Source organism: Budorcas taxicolor, chromosome 9 (assembly GCF_023091745.1).
Source record: "Budorcas taxicolor isolate Tak-1 chromosome 9, Takin1.1, whole genome shotgun sequence".
In the NCBI taxonomy this organism is placed as follows: Eukaryota; Metazoa; Chordata; class Mammalia; order Artiodactyla; family Bovidae; genus Budorcas; species Budorcas taxicolor.
Genome location: NC_068918.1, coordinates 80,534,426 through 80,557,564, shown reverse-complemented (window position 1 = coordinate 80,557,564; position 23,139 = coordinate 80,534,426). Strand labels below are relative to the sequence as shown.

Sequence of the window (23,139 nt, the reverse complement as noted above, 5' to 3'; positions counted from 1 at the left end):
ATAGCTTACACATGGCATATTGTCTACCACTGGATTGTTTGCTGGAACTTCTCTCAGGAAAGCACAGAAATCACAGATCACTTAATTCCTTTCAGTGCCATTGTCACAAATGCAGTAGATCAGTGTTTCTCAGTATTTTGTGTTTCCACAAATCATCAAGGGGTCTTGTTAACATGCAGTTGCTGTTCTGTTGATGAGAGCCAGGGGAGGAAACTACAAGTACATGTCAGATGTGATGAGAGGGCAGCCTTAGCTAAAAGATGAAGAGCAAAGAAGGATCCAGGCATGGGAATGCATGTACACCCGTGGTGGATTCATGTCAATGTATGGCAAAACCAATACAGTATTGTAAAGTAAAATAAAGTGAAAAAAAAAAAAAAGAAGTAACCTTGACAGCATATTGTGAATCAGAAACAATGTTAACAGGTTCTTTAATATACAATAATACAGCTTCTAACTCAGCCTGTTGTACAGAAGGATATTTAGATTGCCAAATCTTCAGTAGGACCAAAAGAACCTGTTTTGAGGTCCTTATTTGCATCAATAAAATAGGTGACAGCATTGTGAATAGGCTCTATTTTTTTTTTTTAAATTTTAGAGAGAATCAAAGCATGTATTTTAAGAAAATTAACTTAGAAGGGTAGTGGCAATCAATGTCGCCAATAAAATCAGAAAGCGCAATTTGCCATTCAATATTTTGAATATATAAATGTTCAATTTGTATTTTAGAAAATGGTACTATTATAGTCTTTGGATCGTAACCCAACAATTGTTGAATACGAGTTTTCCTGTTCAATATTAACTTGTTAACCACATCAACATAAGTAGTCAATAAACTTAGTTTGTTTATGATGAAAAAAAAAAAAAAGTATCCAGGCAAACTATCTTGGTTCAACTTCTGCTATGGAAATACATGGGTCTTATATTCTATAATGGAGAAGGAAATGGCAACCCACTCCACTCTCTTGCTTGGAGAATCCCATGAACAGGGTAGCCTGGTGGGCTACAGTCCATGCAGCCACAAAGAGTTGGACACGACTGAGTGACTAACACTATATTTCATAGTAACTACAGAATCTCTGTCGATGAGGCATGAATTGAGTAACTCTAAGCTAAGAACACCCACTTAAAGAATGGTAATGTGCAATTTAACATGATACAAACAAGCACAGATATGGACTAAAGTTAACTTGACTTTATGTGCTTTAATATAGATCTGATGCAGAGAGTACAGCTGTTCACCTGGAAGCTTTGAAAAAGTTGGCCCTGGCATTGCAGGAGAGAAAGAAGGCCATTGAAGATCTGAAAGAACAAAAGCAGAAAATGATAGAACATCTGAATTTAGATGACAAAGAATTAGTCAAAGAACAGACGAGTCACCTTGAACAACGCTGGTTTCAGCTAGAGGACCTCGTTAAAAGAAAAATCCAAGGGTCCATCACCAACCTAGAGGAGCTCAGTGTGGTTCGGTCCAGGTTTCAGGAGCTGATGGAGTGGGCAGAAGAGCAACAGCCCAATATTGCTGAGGCTCTTAAGCAGAGCCCCCCACCTGACATGGCTCAGAACCTGCTCATGGATCACCTTGCCATTTGCAGCGAACTGGAGGCCAAACAGATGCTCCTGAAGTCTCTCACAAAGCATGCTGACAGGGTGATGGCTGATCTTGGCCTCAACGAGAGGCAGATAATCCAGAAGGCACTGTCTGATGCACAAAGGCACGTGAGCAGTCTCAGCGACTTAGTGGGCCAGAGACGAAAGTACTTAAACAAGGCTTTGTCCGAGAAAACCCAGTTTCTCATGGCAGTGTTCCAGGCGACCAGCCAGATTCAGCAACACGAGCGCAAGATAATGTTCCGTGAACATATCTGCCTGCTACCAGATGACGTGAGCAAACAGGTGAAAACATGTAAGAGTGCACAAGCCAGCCTCAAAACTTACCAAAACGAGGTCACTGGACTTTGGGCCCAGGGTCGCGAGTTAATGAAAGGAGTCACAGAGCAGGAAAAGAGTGAGGTACTAGGGAAGCTCCAGGAATTGCAGAGCGTCTATGACACCGTTTTACAAAAGTGCAGCCATCGGTTACAAGAGCTGGAGAAAAATCTGGTTTCTAGGAAGCATTTTAAGGAAGATTTTGATAAAGCCTGTCACTGGCTCAAACAAGCAGATATCGTTACCTTTCCTGAGATCAATCTAATGAATGAGACTGCTGAGCTGCACACACAGCTGGCCAAATACCAACACATTCTCGAACAGTCTCCAGAATATGAAAACCTCCTACTTTCCCTGCAGAGAACTGGACAGGCCATCCTGCCCACGCTGAATGAAGTGGACCATTCCTACCTCGACGAAAAGCTCCATGCACTGCCCCTGCAGTTTAACGTGATCATTGACTTGGCTAAAGACAAGTTCTATAAAGTCCAAGAGGCAATGCTGGCTCGGAAAGAATACGCCTCCCTGATCGAGTTGACAAGCCAGTCTCTGCATGACCTTGAAGACCAGTTCTCCAGGATGAGCCAAATCCCCGGCCACCTGAGCGTCAAGGAGGCTCTGTCTCTTCAGGATAGCTGGCGAGCTCTAGGGGGTGAGGTGGCAGGCCTCGCCGAAGCCATGGACGAACTGAACCAGAAGAAAGAAAGTTTTCGCAGCACTGGGCAGCCATGGCAACCGGACAAGATGCCACAGCTCGTCACCCTGTACCACAGGCTGAAGCGACAGACAGAACAGAGGGTGAGCTTCTTAGAAGACACCACCAGTGCTTACCAGGAACACGAGAGGATGTGCCTCCAGCTAGAGAAACAGCTAGAGGCTGTGAGGATGGAGCAGTCCAAGGTGAATGAGGAGACGCTGCCCGCAGAGGAGAAGCTCAAAGTGTATCACTCCCTGGCAGGAAGCCTCCAGAATTCTGGAATTCTCCTAAAACGTGTCACCAGGCATCTCGAAGATCTCATTTCGCATCTCGACCCCGCAGCTTACGAGAAAGCCAAGCATCAGCTCCAGGCCTGGCAAGAGGAGTTAAAACTGCTCACCTCTGCCATTGGCGCTACAGTGACAGAGTGTGAGAGCCGCATGGTGCAGAGCAGAGACTTCCAGACAGAGCTGAGCCGCTCCCTGGATTGGCTGAGGAGCGTGGAGGCGGCCCTGAGTGGACCGCTGTGCCTGGACCCAAACCTGCGGGACATCCAAGAGGAGATCAGAAAGGTCCAGATCCATCAGGAAGAGGTGCAGTCCAGCCTGAGGATAATGAATGCGCTGAGTAACAAGGAGCAGGAGAAATTCATGAGAGCCAAGGAGCTGATCTCCGCTGACCTACAGCACACACTGGCTGAGCTCTCAGAGCTAGATGGGGCCCTGCAGGAAGCTCTCCGCACCAGACAGGTGGGTGCCATGGGGCTTCTGCTCCATTTTTCTTACTTTGCTTCTTTGTAAACAGGTGTGGGGCTTCCCTGGCAGCTCATCTGGTAAAGAATCTGCCTGCAAGGCAGGAGACCTAGGTTCGATTCCTGGGTTGGGAAGATCTCCTAGAGGAGGGCATGCCAACCCACTTCAGCATTCTTGCTTGGAGAATCCCCATGGACAGAGGAGCCTGGTGGGCTACAGTCCATGGGGCTGCAAAGAGTCAGGCATGAAGCTAGCAACTAAGCGCAGTAGCAAACAGGTGTGAGTTTTTATGTTCATGGTATTCATTTCAAGTGATTTCCATGTTGATATGACTTTCGTTTTAACACAGGAACACCTTGGTTCTCTCTCTCCTTTTGGAGAGCTAATAAATAATAGAGTGGGTGCTAAGTTGCTTCAGTCTTGTCCAACTCTGTATGACCCTATGGACCTTAGCCTGCCCAAAAGTTTACTTGCTTTAATACCTTGGTCCGTTTTCCCGACATCTGTTCTCAGTCCTTCTGATTCTATGGAATTTCAACCAGCCAAAATATTCCAAGATGTGTATTTTAATTCATTCATCTGTAGATGGACACTTAGGTTATTTCTATACCTTGACTATTGTAAATAGCACTGGTATGAACATGAAAGTACAGATTTCTCTTTGAGGTAATGATTTTGTTTTCTTTGGATAAGTACCCAGGAGTGAGATTGCTGGATCATATTGGTGGTTAATTTCTTGAGGAGTTGCCATACTGTTTTCCATAGTGGTTATACCAGTTTACATTCCCACTGGTATGGTTATACTCCTTCCTGCCTGAGGAACTGGGTCTTCCCAGGTGGCACAGAGGTAAAGAATCTGCCTGCCATTGCAAGGAGATGCTGAAGATGTGGGTTCACTCCCTGGATCAGGAAGATCCCCTGGAGGAGGAAATGGCAACCCACTCCAGTATTCTTGTCTGGAAAATTACATGTGCAGAAGAGCCTGGTGGGCTACAGTCCATGGGAGTGCAAAGAGTCAAATGTGACTGAGGACATACAGAGTACCTAAGGCATTATTTCACTTTGGTGAATATTCATTCTGCCACCTATTGCTAAGCATTATACTTTTTCTTTAGAGAGAGGACATTTCAGAACCATCTTAAGTTTCTATTCTATGACCTTTCTTATTTATTTTAACTGAGATAATAAAATTATAACAAGAAGAGCTGAAGGGAAAGTAGAGAATAATAAAAAACAAATGTCACCAGCTTATCAATTCACTTGCAGACATACCACCACGAGACTGAGACCTGAAAAGAAATGGAAGGTGTAAACTATTTTCGGGAAACACATTGCAAATGAGCGTTTATTGTGCTTGCTCTTGCTGTTTTTCAGACTACCTTGACTCAAATATACAGTCAGTGTCAAAGGTACTATCAAGTGTTTCAAGCTGCTAACGACTGGCTTGAGGATGCTCATGAAATGTTACAACTGACAGGCAATGGCCTCGATGTGGAGAGTGCGGAGGAGAGTCTCAAAAGCCACATGGAATTTTTTAGTGCAGAGGATCAGTTCCACAGCAATCTGGAGGAGCTCCAAGGCCTGGTAGCCAACCTGGACCCACTCATCAAGCCGACTGGAAAAGAGGACCTAGCGCAGAAAATGGCCTCCGTGGAAAAGAAGAGCCAGACGATAATACAGGATTCACATGCCCAGTTAGAGCTCTTGCAGAGGTACAGAAATTACTTTGTTCTTTATATTCTAGTGAAATGGGTTTTCACGTGGAAAATTTGAATGCATTAAGGATGTACATGGGCCTCCCTGGTGGCTCAAATGATAAAGAATCTCCCTGCAATGCAGGAGACCTGGGTTTGATCTCTGGGTCGGGAAGATCTCCTGGAGAAGGGAAGGGCTACGCACTCCAGTATTCTTGCCTGGAGAATTCCATGGACAGAAAAGCCTGCTGGGCTACAGTCCGTGGGCTTGCAAAGAGTCAGACATGACTGAGCAACTAACACACTAAGCATGTACACTGGGGTTTTGCTAGAGGCTTAGATGGTAAAGAATCTGCCTGCAATGCAGGAGACTGTGGTTTGATCCCTGGGTTGGGAAGATCCTCTGGAGAAGGGAATGGTAACTCACTCAGTATTCTTGCCTGGGAAATCCCACAGACAGAGGAGCCTGGTGGGTTACAATCCATGGGGTCACAAAGAGTCAGACATGACTGAGCAACTAAGCAGGAGCAGGAGCGCAAGGATGTAGATGATCATGTAAATTCATGATGTATCCCTAGACGTGAGTATCCCTAGACATGCTGACCTCAGAGCTCTCGCATAGGAATATGTGATTTTAAGTTGTCTCTTGACTTTTGTTGGATTGTTTTCAAGATGTGCAGCTCAGTGGCAGGATTATCAGAAAGCAAGGGAAGAGGTTATTGAACTGATGAATGAAGCTGAAAAGAAATTGTCTGAGTTTTCTTTATTGAAGACTTCTTCCATTCACGAAGCGGAAGAAAAGTTGTCAGAACATAAGGTTAGTTTGCTGTCGGTGTTTTTAATACTCTTGTCATTGTAGCTGTAACGGGTCTTTGCACTATGGTAGTTCAAGAAACAGGTCAATAAATTCTCATTTCCACAAGGGCTTCTTATACAAAAAAAGGATGTGTTTAACCACATTTCAGAACAGTTTTAACTTAATTAACTGCTGTCACTCATTTAGCATTCCATTGGAAATGCATAGCTAGCTTTAAAAAGGTACATTCAGAGAAATTTGCTTCTGATAAGCTGTGACACAGTAGATTTCAGTAAATACTTTCTGATGTAACTTGGATTACTCCAATTGAAATTCAAAAGTTAACAACTTGAGTCTCACTCATATATCACAGCAATATAAAGGTGAATGTGACATACTTAAATATTACATTCTGTTCACTTATCCTTTTGCTAATTTAAAAAAAAACAGGATAATGTCATTCAGATAGATAGCATGTCAACTTTTTAATAAGTATTCACTGTACTGCTTTAGAAAACTCAAGCCTAACTCAATTACAAATTAAATGTAAAAGTAAGAATTAACAGAGGAAAATAAATGTATGTCGGAGCGTTTTCTTTTGCAGGTAATTTTGGACTTGACCAAAATCCGTAGAGTTTTTGAAAAAAATCATCTCTCACTTCAACTTCTTTTCTCCTCTTCCCACTCCAGGCTTTAGTGTCAGTAATAAACTCTTTCCATGAGAAAATCGTGGCTTTAGAGGGTGAAGCTTCAGAACTGGAAAGAACCGGAAATGATGCCAGCAAAGCAGCCATAAGCAGGTCAACCACAGCTGTCTGGCAGCGTTGGACGCGACTCCGCGCTGTGGCCCAGGACCAGGAGAAATTACTGGAAGATGCAGTGGATGAGTGGACGAGCTTTAACAATAAGGTAATCACCATTACTGATGGGTCAAAGTAGCGTCTCCTCACTGATGAGAATGTATCCTGAAAGCAATGTGTTGTCCCTTTTTTGAAATTGGCTTTATGAAAGTAAAAAGCCTTTTTCAAAAAATCTCTATCTCCATGACTTGAAAACCAAATCATGAAATAAAATACAGAATGCAATGTGCAATTTGGTCCCAAGTCCAGGCCCATGTATTATAATAAGAAAGAAAGAAACCAAGCAATTGCATTTTGAGAGGAGAGCAAGCCGATTTTGCCCCATTTGTGGGGCTTTTAGCGAAACTTTCTTTCGTGGCCCTGGAAAAGTGCAAAACACTTTGTCTTTCCATGAAATAAGGAAGGAATTTAACTCATTTTTCAAATCATGTTTAATATCTTCTATTTTTTAAACAGGGTTCAGTGTTTTAAGCCACATCTTCCTTTGTGACTCAAAGGCACATATTCATGTTAACATAAATATTGAGAAGAGTCTTTCTCTTATCTGTTTAGTAAAAAATAAAATTAAACCCTTTTCTATGTTATGAAGTCCCTGATTGCCCTAATATTATTTTGAGATTAAGTCTTAAAACCCAGAATAATTGAAGTGGTCTTTTCTTCCATGTTAAGAGAATTGTTCATGTTTTAGCTTCCCAAGATTTAGAGTTGACGCCATCGTCTCTACCGTGCATCAGTGTTTTAGTGTCAAATGTGGCATTTGTTGGAATAGTCCTGTCTTTTTCATTTTATTTACTTTTGAACTTCATAATGTGTGCGTTTGTCATCAGGTTAAGAAAGCCTCTGAAATGATCGATCAGCTGCAAGATAAATTACCGGGAGGCTCAGCAGAGAAGGCCTCCAAAGCAGAACTCGTAACTCTTCTTGAATACCATGACACATTCACCCTGGAGCTGGAACGGCAACAGTCGGCCTTAGGGATGCTGCGGCAACAAGCGCTGAGCATGCTCCAGGATGGAGTCACACCGTCCCCTGGGGGAGAGCCACCCACGGTGCAGGAGATCACAGCCATGCAGGACCAGTGCCTGAAGTAACTATACGCTGCCCTCATTCTCTGTTTCTAAATGTGGCCATGACCAAAAGGGACAAATGTGGTATTAAGAGTCTTGGGGGAGCTCCACCATGCCACCTTAAAGACATGGGGTCTATCCCTATCATCCTGGCTATCTAGCACATATCTAGTCCTATTAGAAATGTAGTGATGAAGCAAACAGATTCAATCTCTACCTTCAGGCAGTTTGCAGTCAGGCAGCAGAGGTAGACAGCTAAAGATGCATTTAGGTGGAGCATTTGAAGGGAGCTAAATGAAATCGAAGCAGAGGCAACTAACCTAGGAGAGGAGTCAGATAAGGCTTCCCCTCAGAAGGGATATTTAAGTTGAAAACTAAGCAGGTTTGAACCAGCCAGTGAGGTAGGAGGAGAGTTCTGAAGACAAGGGAACATCAAGTAAGCCAGCTTGGAAGTAAGCACTTTCAAGGAACTCTTGGGTGATGGGGTAATTCATGAGAAATGAAGCGTGAAAGGTTAACAGTTGGGAGCTATTGAGAATTTGGTTTTGATAACTCTTGATTGCTCATTGGCTAAATTGGATGACAGAGACATTAGAGCAAGGATGATACCAAAGTCCAGGTAAATAAGAGTCATTTACTGATAGTGAATGTAGAGAAAGTTAATCTTAATGATAGATAACCAGCTTGATTTACTTATTGGACCAAAGAGGAAATGTCACTATATAGTTTAACTCCTGAATTGACTAATATTATGTGTACTTAGTTGCTCAGTCATGTCTGACTCTTTGCAACACCATGGACAGCAGCTCACCAGGCTCCTCTGTCCATGGGGATTCTCCAGGCAAGAATACTGAAGGGGGTTGCCATGCCCTAGTAATATATCACTCATATGTATCCTACGTTCACCCCTTCAATTATAGATGAATTCAGGATAATCTGACTCCACTTATTTAAACTTTGCAACCAAATTATGTCAATTCAAGTAAAGACTTATAATTTGGATGCTGAACATTATTAATCGTAAAATATCCAAAATTTGATTCTTTATTTAAAGGCTAGTCTCTAATAGGAACAACTATTCCAATTATACATTAATTTTGGGGGCTGATGATTCTGTACCATAGAAGTAGATTTCTAAACAGGAAATAAAAAAATCAAACAATCTCCAGGTTATTTTAGACAGGAAAATGGATTGCAGTGTAGTGGCAGGGGAGTATGTCAGCTCTCCTTTTTCCAGGGATAAATCAGTCACTTCACATTAAGTGTATTCTTATTGTATTTAAAGTAAGTTTAAATGTTACTAAAAATTATCTGGCAGTTTGGGGGAAGTGTCTTTACTTGGAAAAAAATAGAAAGTTTTTACTTTTTAACATCTGTTTTTGACAATGTGATGTCATGTACTAGAGGCTTCCTTTCATTTCAGTCCATGTCGGCTTTCTCCCCTTAATGTTTCTAAAGCATGCAGGAGAAAGTCAAGAAGAACGGGAAGATAGTAAAGCAAGAGCTCAAGGAGCGAGAAGTGGTGGAGACACAAATCAGTTCAGTAAAATCTTGGGTTCAGGAAACGAAGGAATACTTGGGGAATCCAACAATAGAAATAGATGCTCAGCTTGAAGAACTTAAGGTACAAAATTCATTCCCTAGACTCATCATTTAAAAAAACAGTGCTAATTTTAATCTAATATTCTTGGTTATATTCAATGAGATATTGAAGTGAAATCTTTTAGAAATGTTTTACATGAAAGGCTGTTAGTTCATTGGACACTCTTTTGTTCCATGTAAAGTGGACATGCTTCTTATTTAGAGACTATAGAAATGTTTGTTTTTTGTAAATGTGTTTCTCTAATTCTACACTTAATCCAGTTTTGAGGAACCATACATATCCTTGTCTCTGTATGTGTAAAAATCAATTTCCTTATCTGGCTCCTAGAAATTTCTTATGTTGATCTTTCCTTCAGATTCTCCTAACAGAAGCCATAAATCACCGACAGAATGTTGAAAAAATGGCTGAAGAGCAGAAGAATAAGTACCTTGGTCTTTATACTATATTACCTTCTGAACTCTCCCTTCAACTAGCTGAAGTGGCCTTGGACTTAGGAACTATCCATGATCAGGTAAACCTACAGTCCAGAAAGAGTAGCTTTCCATTCTTTATTGTTTCAGCACTCTTGGGTGACAGTGCAGGATTTTCAGTCATGTCTTCATGGAAACAGAGTTAAAAAACAGGTCAGTGTGAAACAATAATATTAAATTAAAGGTTTTACTCATAGGCGAGAAGCATATGAAATGATATTAAATGAAAACAATAATGTCAAACATTAAAGATAATTTATATGATTTCCCTAACCTTTCCCCCCAAAAATAATTACTCAAAGAAACAAAGAAAGCAAGATATATTTCATGTATTCAACAAGTATTTATTGAGTACCCAGAGTCTGCCAGGCACTCTTCTGTCTTTTGTTTTAGTTCAGTGGTTCAGCACGATGTAGTAGGTGAAGGTATTTGAATAAAAGGAAAACAGTTAAAAATAAAGTAGAATCAGGAATGAGATTTTTATCCAAAGTTCATGCTGTAAGGTCCTGTATTTTATCTAGAGGAAGGTCTGTCAGTCTAACCCCCAAACAACCAAGGAAGGGAATGAAACATAATACATATATATAAATGTATATTTTTAAAATATTTTCTTTTTAAGGAAAGTGATACATAGCCATTCATAATACTTAGAATGGGGAGATTTTTATATTAGACCTCATAAGGAGGACACACTTCCATGTATTTCATGAAAATAGCTTCAGTAGCATCTGTATGCAAACATAATGGGTTTTAGGACCTTCTTGGTGGCCCGATGTTAAAGCAATTGAGTTAAAACTGGTCAGCAGAAAAAAGAGAAGATAGTTTGAAACTGCTACACGAAATGGAAAGTAGTATTGCACTATAGAAACTATAATATTCATGCAAGTGGGCTGTACCTTTTGAACTTGCCAGTGTATGATGCAATGTATTTAAAAATTCTCATCAAAATCCAGTTCTACTGTATCATGCATTTGACCTAAATTAAAATGTTATTTTCTGTTTTAAATATTTAATTTACTTATTTGGTTTTTCTTCTTAGACATTGGAGGGTTTGTCAGGAAGGATGACTTGTCAAGTTCAGATCTTAAAAAAAGTAGTTCAAATCTCATTTTTTTTTTAACCCCTCTGGATAAATTTCCCTATTATAAAAATTATTCATATGCACTCCATTTATGTTAGCACTCAATTGAAAATAATGAAATCAAAAAAGGTACTCTTTTCTTGATATATTTCCTTGCTACTGAGGAGATTTTACTTTGGCCACATGATGTGAAGAGCCAACTCACTGGAAAAGACCCTGATGCTAGGAAAGACTGAGGTCATAAAGAGAAGGGGGCGACAGAGGGCGAGATGGTTGAATGGCGTCACCAACTCGATGGACATGAGTTTGAGCAAGCTCCAGCAGATGGTGAATGACAGGGGAGCCTGGCGTGATGCAGTCCTTGGGGTCACAAAGAGTCAGACAGGACCTCACAACTGAGCAACAACAACAAAGGAGATCTGATTTGACAAAACATCTACTTCTGCCTCATTGACTGTGTGTGGATCCCAACAAACGGTGGAAAATTCTTAAAAAGATGGGAATACCAGACCACCTTAGCTGCCTTCTGAAAAATCTGTATGCATGTCAAGAAGCAACAGTTAGAACTGGACATGGAACAAAAACTGGTTCCAAATGGGGAAAGGAGTACGTCAAGGAAGTAGACTCGCTTATTTAACTTATACGCTGGGTACATCATGCGAAAGGGTGGGCTAGATGAAGCACAAGCTGGAATCAAGATTGCTGGGAAAGACATCAATAACCTCAGATATGCAGGTGGTACCACCCTTACGGCAGAAAGAGGAATTAAAGAGCCTCTTGATGAAGGTGAAAGAGGACAGTGAAAAAGCTGGCTTAAAACTCAACATTCAAAAAAACAAAGATCATGGTATCTAGTCCCATTACTTCATGGCAAATAGATGGGGAAAAAAATAGAACAGTGACTTTATTTTCTTGGGCTCCAAAACCACTGCAGATGGTGACTGCAACCATGAAATTAAAAGATGCTTGTTCCTTGGAAGAAAAGCTGAGAGAGTCAATTCTTAGGCTAACTGATAAGAAGTCTGGGGTCCCCGAGGAGGAGAAAGGGGTCTGGGGTTCTCAAGGAGGAGGAGGAAAGGACAAACTTTATTTTTTTCTCTACATTCCTTAGTCTTAGTCACATAAAAAAATTTTTTTTTCTTCTTTAAGCTCAGAACTGATGGTTACACAACAAACAACTCAGTTTGTTGTATTCTAGGGATTATACAACAGTGTATCCTGCTTGAGGACAGTTTCTCCTTCCTGAAAACCTTCTGACTAATCCTGATATATTAAAATGTAAATTATGGGAGTGGGTCTAGTAGGATCTTTCTATTGTTAAGTTCTAATCCTGTTATCCTAAAATTTAAATTGTGGGAGTGGGTCTGGTCAAGTTTTTAAAACTTGAGGCATTCTTTTGATTTATTGTAATAACTGCAAGGAGATCCAACCAGTCCATTCTAAAGGAGATCAGTCCTGGGTATTCACTGGAAGGACTGATGCTGAAGCTGAAACTCCAATACTTTGGCCACCTCATGCAAAGAGTTGACTCATTGGAAAAGACCCTGATGCTGGGAGGGATTGGGGGCAGGAGGAGAAGGGGACGACAGAGGATGAGATGGCTGGATGGCATCACCGACTCGATGGACATGAGTTTGGGTAAACTCTGGGAGTTGGTGATGGACAGGGAGGCCTGGCGTGCTGCGATTCATGGGGTCGCAAAGAGTCAGACACGACTAAGCAACTGAACTGAACTGAACTGAACTGAATAAGTAATTTAAAAAGTATATAACTCCCTTGCTAACACTAGCGAGGGGGGCACTCTCCATCCTTCTTCTGATGTCTATGTCAGAACTTTTCTCTGTCCCTTTTTACTTTAATAAAACTCTGCTACACAAAAGCTCTTGAGTGATCAAGCCTGGTCTCTGGTTCTGAAGTTAATTATTCTTTTTCGGAGATCAGGAATCCGATACTGTTCACTGTAAGCTATCAAAGCTATGACCAACCTAGACAGGATATTAAAAAGTAGAGACATTACTTTGCCAACAAAAATCCATCTAGTCAAAGCTATGGTTTTTCCAGTAGTCATGTATGGATGTGAGAGTTAGACCATAAAGAAGGCTCAGCACTGAAGAATCGATGCTTTTGAACTGTGGTGTTGGAGAAGATTCTTGAGAGTCCCTTGGACTGCAAGGAGATCCAACCTGTCCATCCAAAAGGAAATCAGTCCTGAATATTCATTGGAAAGACTGATGCTGAAGCTAAAGCTCCAATACTTTGGCCATCTGAGGCAGAGGACTGACTCATTGGAAAAGAACCTGATTTTGAGAAAGATTGAAGGCCACGATGGAGGACAAGATGGTTGGATGGCATCACCAAGTCAATGGACATGAGTTTGAGCAGGCTCCAGGAGTTGGTGAAGGACAGGGAAGCCTGGCATGCTGCAGTCTATGGGGTTGCAAAAAATCAGACACAGATGAGTGACTGAACAACAACAATATATTACAAAATGAGCAGCACAATAAATCTAGTTAGTATTCAAAACTACATATAGTTATAAAATTTTTTCATGTGATTGAACTTTTAAGAACTACTCTCTTAACAACCTTCAAGTAAGCAACATAGAAATGTTAACTATAATCACCATGCTACTATATATTACATCCCCAAGACTTAAAGATATTTTTAAAGGCCTTTCATTTATGTAAAGGAAATATTTCTTTACCATGTTCTCAACATCATAAGCAAAATATAAATGTTTGTTATCACATCAAATTAAAGCCACTGGAATTGTATAAATATTAGCTGTTATTTTTTCATTTTCCTTTCCACTGGATGTGCTCAGGGTCATACTATAAGATGGTAATTGGAAGTTAGGAAAAGAGTTAACAGGTCATTATCAGCTACTTATGAAAAGGTGCACAGAAGCAAATATGTGTGCCTCCAGTTATCTGGAAGCGTTTTCCATTTTATGAAGAAAAAGCCTTAGAAGAGTTTGTGTGTTTAAGTCACACAGTAAATGCATAAGATAGAATTCAAACTCAGCTATCTACATTGCTATCTGTAAACATTTGATGAGTGAATCATTGTACATGTGTTGTAGTTCCTTTGCTGAAATAGCAGCGGAAAGTGCAGTGAATGCATAAAAATGGCAGGAAGTAAGGCTGCAAGGAACACCATGAGAGCTTGTAACTGCACATGGATGGTTTGAGGAGGTACATGGATACCAAAGCAGCACTGATGACCTACAATGCCTTGAAGTTATTAGTATTAATTATTCAGTTTTAATCATGATTGTTTTTCCTGTTTTTATTGATTGTTTAGATCCAGGACAAAGTAAAAGAAGTTGAACAGAGCAAGACCATGAGTCAGGAATTCAGCCAGCAAATTCAAAAGATAGCCAGAGATCTTACAACTATTCTAACCAAGCTGAGAGCAAAGACAGATAATTTAGTTCAAGCTAAAACTGACCAAAAGGTAAGGAAGAGTAAGTGGAAATATAAGGGGTGCCATTCAATGCCTTAAATATTTTAGGTGCATTAGTTTATTTTGTAGATACTAAAAAATAAATAAAACCTTTCTTATCAGGCTTCATCAAAACCAGACAATAAAGGCAGGCAGTTTGTAGCTCAGCTTGTGAAGAATTTGCCCACAATGCAGGAGACCCCAGTTCAATTCCTGGACTGGGAAAATTTCCTGGAGAAGGGATAGGCTGCCCCCTTCAGTATTCTTAGGCTTCCCTGGTGTCTCAGACTTGGGTTTGATCCCTGGGTTGGGAAGATCCCCTGGGGCAGGGCAATCCACTCCAGTATTCTTGCCTGGAGAATCCGCATGGAAAGAGCAGCCTGGCGGGCTATAGTCTATGGGATCTCAAGGAGTTGGACACACCTGAGTGACTAAGCACAGCGTAAAGAAATTTTATAAATAACAATAGTATAATGTATTATCATAGTAAAACTGAATTTATAAATATGCATGTATATGTAGGTAAGAAGGAAGAGTGTCAAAGGCCTAAATGATGGCTCAGTAACTTAAGTACATATATACATTTCAAAATGAAGGATGTTCTTGGTACTTAAAACTGTGTTCTCACTCTGCCAGTGAGTGAAGTGACTAATCCTTTTTGGGTGGGACAGAAGGAAAATTTTAGCTCTCTCAGCCTCATAGGAAATAAACATCAGAATTACAAAACATCCTGCTCTTCCTTTCCAACCAAAGAAACAGAAATGAGCAGATCATAGTAGAATTTTTCTTTACAGTGTTTGGCTTTTATAAAAATCATTTAAAATACAATCCTTCTGATTACGGAAAATCTGGGAAAATTTATTTTCAGTAGTCTAATGTGCTTTCTTTTTGATGACCATCCAGGTGCTAGGAGAGGAATTAGATGGCTGTCACTTAAAATTAATGGAACTGGATAAAGCAGTGCAAAAATTCTCCGAACAGAATGGCCAGCTAGGTAAGCCACTGGCCAAGAAGATAGGAAAACTGACTGAACTTCACCAGCAGACCATCAGACAGGCCGAGAACCAGCTCTCCAAGCTCAACCAGGTATGCTTTCCAGGCTGGCAATCAATAGTCTCTATGGCCAAAATTCAATTTTCTTATCAATGATTAGAGTAATTTAAGTGTAGTTTATCTCATATCATGCCTGTATTCCTAAGATTTATTTATACATGTAAACCTGACTTCATATCAAACCGTATTATAAATTCATTCACAAAGGTGTTCATATAAATGGACATTTTAATAAATATATATATGTTCGTCTTTACTTGATCTTTACTTAATTGGTTCAGGTCACACTTCGTCATAATTTTTGAGTATAGACTGAACTTTTACAAATTGAGTGTGTTGTTTTTCTGCAGTCAAACATGAGTTAAATCAGAATTTGCAACCAGTAAATTATAATATTGAAAGTTATAATCCCCACCTACCACCTCCTTACTCAGTGAAGGTAGAGTATGAAAAAGGGGAGAGAGAAGAGCTATACAGAGGAATAAGAGATGAGAGTGGAGATTTTTTTTTTAAAGACAGATTATTCAAGCATATTAGGAAATGGGACTTCATCCTAACATCATTGGGAAGTCTTTAATAGGTTTTCAATAAGGCAATTATTTTTCATTATACCTTTAGATATCATAGATATTATAATGATCAACTGCCAGGATTATTGTATCCAAAGAGAAATAGAAGACTGATTTCTAGCTCAAGAAGCAGAGTACCCATTTTTTATCTGAATGGTAATGATTTATTTTTCAGGCAGCATCCCATCTAGAAGAATACAATGAAATGCTTGAGCTAATTTTAAGGTGGATTGAGAAAACTAAAATCTTGGTACATGGAAAGATTGCATGGAATTCTGCAAGCCAGCTTCGAGAACAATACATTTCACATCAGGTAACTTTAGGAAAAATAGTTTTCAAAAGGTAACTAAGAGGGTAATTTGATTTAACTGGCTAGACTGACAGAAAATTTGGAGAAACGTGATGAAAAATTATTGAAGATGCCAAGAGAAATGAAAGCCAAGGTAGCTTTAACAACTTGTCCTGGGGATTGAAAAAAAAAAAAAAAGCAGCTACCCATGAGATTTCATAAGACTGAATAAGTAAATAAATATCCTCTATCACCTCTAAATTTTCCATTCCCCAAGACCAAAAATAACCATCCATATAGTATCTTTTTTTTTTTTTTTTTTGCAGCTTCTTTGAAATAATTGTACACAGGGATATGGTGGGAAATTCTACCCTTAGGAAGAGATGTAGGGACAGGTGGAAAGATCACAGGCTCTAGACTCAGACTGATGGGAAAACCACGTCCTGCCACTTAGGGCTGTGTACTTTGGAGCAAACTACTTTGCCTTTCAGAATCTAGTCTCCTCATCAGTAAGATGGAGGTGTAAATGATATGCATATTATAGAGTTGTCAGGAGGATCAAATGGTTTAACATGTGTGCAATCATCAAGCACAACGCCAGGCACCTGTGGGCTCGGTCAGAGCCTGAATCTCATGCCTCCTCCTTCCAGCGCTTCCGCCTGCTCACAGCGGGCTGACCTCCTGCGGGAAGTAGGGGCCAGCTGGAATGAGTCCACACCACATGGAGGCTGCATGACTTCACTTCCTCTGAAGTTTTCTCTTGGCCATATCATCCAGGAAATTATTTCATCTTTTTTAAATTTAGGCTTGAGTTAGATACAGATATCTTTTAGCCCAGTTATCAGGGCATCAAATACAAAATGGTCCTTGTTTAAGTTACATGGATATCCTCAAGTATGTTAGATTTTCTTTTTTGTTCTGATTTATGTATACTCGTGTCATTTAAATACATCCCCTTTTCCATTCCTGTTGACAGAGTTCTAGATCAAAACCTCATTTTCCCGCTTTAACAAGCTCCTGATTGGTTTCCCTGTATTTATCGTTCTTCTCTCATCAATCTTGCACTCTCCTCTCAAGAAGTCTTTCTTAAACAATTGCAGAGTTGTTCTGCTTGAAGATCTGCATTATGCATTAACAGACAAGATTTAAGTTACAACTGGTTGTAGACAATGGGAAAAAATACTCATTAGAGATCTAGGATGCAAACTTAAAAGAAAGCATTTTCGTTGTCAACACTATTATTTAAAAGCTCATACTGAAGGAAGCGAGAGCTCTCAGACACTGTTGGTAACTTGGTAAAAGCTCTTTGAAAAACAGTTGGAAAATGTATCATGCTCATCAAAACATTACTACTCTGTCATCCAAAATGTAGCAAATCTTTTATATGAGTATTAATGACTATACTGAAATTTGAAAGAAAACTTAAATAATGTTAAAAAAGGTTTTCTGAATAAATTTTTGGATTTAATAAGATAGAATGTAGACCATGAAGGTTTTAATTGACCATGAAGGTTTTCTTCTTTTTAGTTTTTAAACATAGCCCCTATTCTCATTCATTTATTATTCAATAAACGTTTATAGAGTGCTTTCCAAAGCTGGGAATTTTGTTAGGCATTTGGAATACAAAGAATATTCCCTGCCTTGCCCCAGGGAGTTGATAATTGAAGGGAGAAAAGAGATAGAGGGGGTTCCCAGGTGGTACTAGTGGTAAAGAATCCGCCTGCCAATGCAGGAGACCCAGGAGACACAGATTCGCTCCCTGGGTTGGGAGGATCCCCTGGAATAGGAAATGGCACCCAACTCTAGTATTCTTGCCTGGAAAATGTCGTGGACAGAGGAGCCTGGTGGGCTACAGTCCAGCGGGCCACAGAGAGTCAGACATGACTGAGTGACTAAGCACCAGAAGCCAGGTTAGATTAAGGAAGGAAAGAAACTGGGCATCCCGGGTGGCACCAGTTAGAAAGAACCTACCGGCCAGTGCAGGAGATGCAAGAGATGTGGGCTCGATTGCTGGGTTAGGAAGATCCCCTGGAGGAGGGCACAGCAACCCACTCCAGTATTCTTGCCTGGAGAATCCCATGAACAGCAGAGCCTGGCAAGCTACAGTCCTTGGGGGTCACAAAGAGTCGGACACGACTGAAACGACTTAGCAGAGAGCAGCACAAGGAAGGAAAAGGTGACTCTGAGCTGAAAGACACACAGCCTAAAACGCACGGGAAAATCCCAGCAGAAAGAGGGTGGGGTGCTCTGCTTGGTGCACTGAGGAGGGGCTTTGCTGAGAGCTGGAAAGAGGCCAGAGAGATAAGAGAAGACAAAGACAGGCCATGAGAGCCTATGGAGATCTTGGCCTTTCTCCTGAAGTCACTCTAAGCCTTTGACAGACATTCTGCAGGCAGGTGACAAGCTCCGACCTATAGTTTAAGGAAGATGACTTAGAAGCCTGTGGAAGACAGATTGATGAAGGTAAGACAACATAGACAGTGGTTTCAATATTCCAGTAGACAGTGACAAAGTCTCACTTAGGAGGCTGAGAGGATGAAAATCAAGGGGTTTACCTAGCAAGAAATCTGGACTTGGAGGCTTCTGGATGTGGGTAAAAGAGAGAAAGGAGCCCAGGATGGTTGCCAGGTTTTTCTGACTTGGGCAGGTGGCTGGGTTGGGTGCATCGAGGGCACAGGGGGACAGAGGTCAGGTGTCGGTGGTGACCTCACACAGATGCTCAGGAGAGAACTCGGCCTGTACACAATGTTCCAGGGAGTTCTTTCATGTCTGCCTGCCTTAAGAATTAATGAAAACTGAGTTTATCCAAAAACAATGCATAGAAAATGCATGTGTTTTAATGCCAGGCGAAAAAGATAAGAAATTGTAGGTATCTTATGATCTCAATCACCTAAAATTATACCCAAATTGAACAGCAGTTATCCCTTATTTAAAGTCATCCCTGGAGTATGGGATTGTGGGATATTTTATCTTCTTTATTTTTCAATGTTTTCTAAGCTTTATAATATATGTATATGATATTGCAAGAGAAAACAATGTACTTTACTTTTTAAAAAGGGATCTATTGCAAAAGAGTGATGTCCCGCCTCCCATTCTCCTTTTTACGCATTGCACGCCCCAGGAACTGCACATTTTGTGCCCACTCACCTATGTGCCTTTGCTTACGCTGTCCCTTCAGCAGAAAAGGTCTTTCCTTTTCCTCTCCATCTGTACAAATAGAAACATTCTCTGACTTAGCTCAGATGTGACTTTTCCAGGATGCCTTCTCCCAACCCTCCTACAGGTAATACCACCTCTCATTTCTGGCATCCTTAACCCTTTCTTCCCTTTCACTCTACTCATACAATGCATATTATATGCTTATTATTCCATTCATATGCTTGTTAGTCTCAATAGATGATGCTGTCCTGAATGCCAAGGGCTTTGTTTAATCCCAAATAGTTTCTACCCCTTTGTCTCACTTTAAGCATTTGAGTCTTATTTTCGTATCTTAGATCCATATATGCTTAGAGCTTAGCTACAGAATATGAGAGCTGAAAAGCATCTCTTTAGTTGAATATGAGAAAAGAGAGGCCAGTGAGCTGATGAAGACACCCAGTGCCTCAGAGCATCACCACCGCTAGAATATTCCTGCCCTGAGTAGCTTGGGGTGGTGGACTGAGGACTAGCCTTATGGTTCAACACATATGGCTTCAACAGATTGTTTACAGCTCCTCACCTTTGATTTCTTTTTCTCTGCAAAGGGGGTGACAGGAAGTGGGAAACAGGCACAGGGGTGTGACGTTTAAACACGATAAAATACACAGTGTGCTCAGGAAATGTAAATTAAATCTCCTTATCCCTTTCCCAATCTGATGGTCTTTACAACCATACTGTCCTGATTACCTCTTTACCTACCTACCAATGTCCTGGATGTTGATAATTCACTCTAGACCATGCTAGAAGAATCTGAAGATATTCACAATGATCTGGAAGCAATGACTGAGAAATTACAGTACCTCGATAGTGTGTACCATACAGAAATAATGTCTCAGCAAGTGGCAGACCTGGGACGGGAGACTGAGGAGCTGCGACAGGTGATCAAAATTCGTTTACAGAGTCTCCATGATGCTGCCAAGGTAAAAAAAAAAAAAAAAGGTTATTTAAATGGAAAAGTGTATCATTATGGGCTTCCTGGGTGGCACAGTGGTAAAGAATCCTCCTGGAAATGCAGGAGACTCAAGAGATGCAGTTTCGATCCCTGGGTTGGGACGATTCCCTGGAATAAGAAGTGGCAACCCGCTTCAGTATTCTTGCCTGGAAAATTCCATGGACAGAGGAGCCTGGCAGACTATAGTCCAGGGGGTTGCAAAGAGCGACTGAGCACACACATCATTAAAAACAACAATGATGGGAGGCCCTTAGCAGTTCAGTGGTTAAGATTCTGTGCTGCCAATGCAAAGGACGTGGGTTCAGTCCCTGCCTGGGGAGCCAAGATCCCACATGCTGTGACCATAAAATAAAATAAAATTCATAGATACATTTTTAAGGTAAAAACAAATGGTGGCAGAAAGTGCATGTAGAGTGTTCACATCTAATGAGCCTTCTTGACTATGAATGTTACCCTCTTAGGCCTGACGCATGGTGAGGTCACACAGTACCATATATTGGAGTTTGAAGCAGACAAAGGTTTATTACAGGGCTGTGCAAGGAAGCAGACAGCTCATGTCCAAAAAACCCATATCATCTCGAAGGGTTTCTGCAAAGCATTTTTAAGGCCAGATGAGGAAGGAGTTTTGAAGCATCTGTGATCAGCTCATGCACAGTTCTCTGATTGGCTGATGGTGGGGTGACAGGGTGGTGGCTTAACATTATCAGTCCTTAAGCTCCAGGACGCCTGGAGCTGTGTGCTCTTGGTCATCAAGTAGTTAACACCATCCATTTGGTGGGGGATTTTAACATCTGTAAAACAAGTCAGGAAATTTACATCAGATACTATTATCTGGGTACTTCGAAGAGGAGCTAAAATAGAGGGTATAGGGGGAAGGATCTGCCCCAGAAGGCCCAATAGGGGGTCATGCTGTTCCTGGTGAATCTGAGGTTCTTGGATGTCTTGAGGCAGAAAAAATTCAGTGAGAGATAAAGTTATAGGTAAGAAGTGGATTTATTTAGAGAGAAATACACTCCACAGAGTGTGGGCCATCATAGAAGGTGAGAGAGAGCCCCGAACTATTGTGGTTCATTTTTACGGGCTGGGAAGTTTCATAGACTAATGAGTGGGAGGATTATTCCAATTATTTTGGGGGGAAAGAATGGGGATTTCCGGGAACTGGGCCACCACCCATTTTTTAACTTATGATTGGCCTCAAAACTGTTCTGGTGCTGGTGCACGTGTCATTTAGATGCTGATATATTACCAATAGAATATAACGAGGCTCAAGGGCTACTGTAAGTCAGATCTTCTGCCATCTTGGACCTAGTTGGTTCTAATCCGTTTTTGTCATGTCCTATGGCTATGTCATTGTTTTAATGGTTGTACCCCTCCCCCTTTCCCTCTTGTTTCACTGCCTGTTTACATGATAGTAGTCTCCACCTATGACTTTGGACCTCAAGTGCTTATATATCAACATTGATGTCACTCTTACTCTGCAGGATATGAAAAGATTTGAAGCAGAGCTTAGAAACTTACAAGTTGCTTTGGAGCAAGCCCAGACAACCCTGACTTCTCCAGAAGTTGGACGTCTAAGTCTCAAGGAACAACTCTCTCACCGACAGGCAAGCAAAAATAATTCAGGGGAAATAAGGGGGGAGCTATATTTTTGAAAAAGAAAGGATACTTAGGAAAAGTGATTTCTAAACTTATTGTCTGAGCACTGTATGCAGTATTAAAAAAACAATTCCTGGGAAAATTTTTATAACTTTGGACAGACCTGTAATTTAGTTAATATCTCTTGCTTTTGAAATAAACTATTAAAATGTAAAATTTAAAAATATTATAGAATATATCTTTTAAATGGGAAAAAAAATTTTTTTTTTCTTTTTGGCTGTGCTGGGTCTTTGTTGTGGTGTGTGGGCCTCTCTTGTTATAGAGCACAGACTCCAGAGCACATGGGCTCAGGAGTTGAGGCACACAGGCGTGTAGGCATGTAGGGCGAGTTGTGGCGTGTAGGCACAGCATGTGGGATCCTGGTTCCCTGACCAGGGATCGAACCTGAATCCCCTGCATTGGAAGGTGGATTCTTAACCACTGGACCACCCAGGAAAGTCCCAGGAAAAATGTATATTTTATATCTACATATACCTTATATAAATAAATTGATATCAAATTGTATAAATATAGAATTTTAAAATTTAGAATGTGAACTTGCACTTTCAGCATTTGCTGTCTGAGATGGAGTCACTCAAGCCAAAAGTCCACGCGGTGCAGGTCTGTCAGAGCGCACTCCGGATCCCCGAGGACGTGGTCACCAGCCTGCCGCTCTGCCACGCAGCTCTGCACCTGCAGGAGGAGGCCAGCCGGCTGCAGCACACGGCCATCCAGCAGTGTAACATCATGCAGGCACGTGCAGCTGGGCCAGCCAGCGTCTGCAGGCGGCCCCCACGCCGCCGGCAGAGCAGCAGCCAATGAGTCACCGGCTGCTTTTCTTAGCGCTTGCGTGGGCTCAGCCATCAGAACACATCCAGACTGTTAACTCTGACAGCTTGTTGTGATTATATAAAATAGGGACATGAAATGCTATCATTTAGATCACCCACAAATGCCTGGGGCAAGCTCTATTAAAAATATATTTTGGTGAAAACTATCTTTTAGCAGCATATATATATATATATATATATATATATAATAAAAAACAAC

General features: G+C 40.9%; 1 protein-coding gene across 1 annotated transcript in view; it reads left to right on the top strand.

Annotated features, from left to right (window-relative positions):
• SYNE1 (spectrin repeat containing nuclear envelope protein 1) overlaps nucleotides 1–23,139 on the top strand; it is a 408,382-nt gene that overhangs the window by 195,081 nt on the left and 190,162 nt on the right. The window contains exons 77-89 of the mRNA XM_052645623.1: nucleotides 1,215–3,375; nucleotides 4,753–5,090; nucleotides 5,745–5,889; nucleotides 6,559–6,777; nucleotides 7,556–7,815; nucleotides 9,254–9,419; nucleotides 9,754–9,909; nucleotides 14,253–14,405; nucleotides 15,297–15,479; nucleotides 16,191–16,328; nucleotides 20,237–20,422; nucleotides 21,936–22,058; nucleotides 22,660–22,842. Of these exons, the coding sequence (XP_052501583.1) occupies nucleotides 1,215–3,375; nucleotides 4,753–5,090; nucleotides 5,745–5,889; nucleotides 6,559–6,777; nucleotides 7,556–7,815; nucleotides 9,254–9,419; nucleotides 9,754–9,909; nucleotides 14,253–14,405; nucleotides 15,297–15,479; nucleotides 16,191–16,328; nucleotides 20,237–20,422; nucleotides 21,936–22,058; nucleotides 22,660–22,842 (4,411 nt within the window). The remainder of the gene's footprint in view (nucleotides 1–1,214; nucleotides 3,376–4,752; nucleotides 5,091–5,744; nucleotides 5,890–6,558; nucleotides 6,778–7,555; nucleotides 7,816–9,253; nucleotides 9,420–9,753; nucleotides 9,910–14,252; nucleotides 14,406–15,296; nucleotides 15,480–16,190; nucleotides 16,329–20,236; nucleotides 20,423–21,935; nucleotides 22,059–22,659; nucleotides 22,843–23,139) is intronic.